At 30.7% G+C, this 1,461-nt stretch overlaps 1 protein-coding gene across 1 annotated transcript in view; it reads right to left on the reverse strand.

The window, feature by feature from the left end:
• Nucleotides 1–148, reverse strand: part of LOC111786645 (CDPK-related kinase 2-like) — a 1,852-nt gene extending 1,704 nt beyond the window's left edge. Inside the window, exon 1 of the mRNA XM_023666878.1 lies at nt 35–148. Within this exon, the coding sequence (XP_023522646.1) occupies nt 35–148 (114 nt within the window). The remainder of the gene's footprint in view (nt 1–34) is intronic.
• Between the last annotated feature and the right edge of the window lie 1,313 nt (nt 149–1,461).

A 1,461-nucleotide genomic window follows, 5' to 3' on the forward strand; every position in this document is an offset into this window, starting at 1 on the left:
AGGACTGCCTGAATTCTTCAGGTCTTGAATAAACATCTCCATAAGCGATCGGAGAGGCACCGGAATGCGAAGATCTCGTATGGCTGCCGCCGGAAATTCCAGTGTCGTGGTTGACATCGGAAACACTTTTGCTACACAAGTGTCCCATCGCGAAGTTAATCTCGAAGGAAGTCGTTGATCGGAGAATGCGCAAGCATTAAATCGAACTTTGTGGAGCTTAGTTCTGAAACTCAGACCCCTGAGAAGAAGAAGAAGAAGACGACGACGACGAGAGCAGTAGGCGTTGAAAATGGAAGTTTAGAAAGTCGGAGGAGGGAAGGTAATAGAAATAGGCATGCTGTTGATTTAATGATGAAAGGCCGATTATTGGCCGTCAATCAAGTCCATCGATGAACCGGATGCAGACACGTGTCATATAATTCCACCAATTTAGGTGACCAAGAATAATAATAAATAAATAAAGTTGAAAATTGAGAAACGGAAATGTTTTTATTTTTATTTTTATTATTTATCAAATTCAAATTCACATTACAAATCTTAAAACTAATATATATATATATATATATATATATATAAATGAATGCATAAATCTGGAGTGAAAAAATGTTAAACCAGGTGATCAAATACTGACAAAATATAATTCGTCTGTCTTCAAATATTTTTTTAAATAAAACCTGTTCGGTATTCGATTAATAGATCAAATATTTGAATCTTCTCCGCTTCATACGAACTTTTAAAAAGAATGTTGAATCGGGTTCAACTCTTTTTTTATTATTTATTATTTGTTAAAATATCATTTTGATTGATTTTATTGAAATTTATTAAATAATAATTACGATAAAATACAAAAAAAAAAAAGCATATTTATGCTAATAAAGAGATAAAATGATATTTTAATGGATAATAAGAGAAATATAAACTGGGTTTATATTTGAAAATAGATGGAAATTGAATAATAATAAATAAATAAATAAAAGGAATCAGTTGCTGTGGCAATAAATGTCATGTTTATTAGGTATGATTAAAATATTGATATCAAGTTCGGGTAGACTTCTTCTCGTTTTGATTGGATATGAAAGTCAAATTAGACATCTATATCGAATTTTCGATCGGGAGCAGAATGAACGTCTTTGTTCGTTTATGATCCCGAACCGACACTTAAAATTTATTGGTATGTAATGACAGTTTTCGCTTCTTAAAGTACTTAAAAACAAGTAGGTAGAACGATCGGGTTGCTAAGAATGCTAGAGTTATTAGGTGTCGAAACGGAATTTTGTATTTTGGTTTGATAATCTACGAGCTTAAAATAAAACACGAACACACTATGAGCTTAAAATACAATACTAATTATTAAATTTTAAATTTTATGATTTAAAAAAAAAAAAAATTTAAACAAAAAAAATAAAAAATTTAAGAATACGCGGAGGACTAATAACGAAGCATTATTGGTGCACCTGTATT

This window comes from Cucurbita pepo, unplaced genomic scaffold (assembly GCF_002806865.2).
Source record: "Cucurbita pepo subsp. pepo cultivar mu-cu-16 unplaced genomic scaffold, ASM280686v2 Cp4.1_scaffold002241, whole genome shotgun sequence".
Lineage (NCBI taxonomy): Eukaryota > Viridiplantae > Streptophyta > Magnoliopsida > Cucurbitales > Cucurbitaceae > Cucurbita > Cucurbita pepo.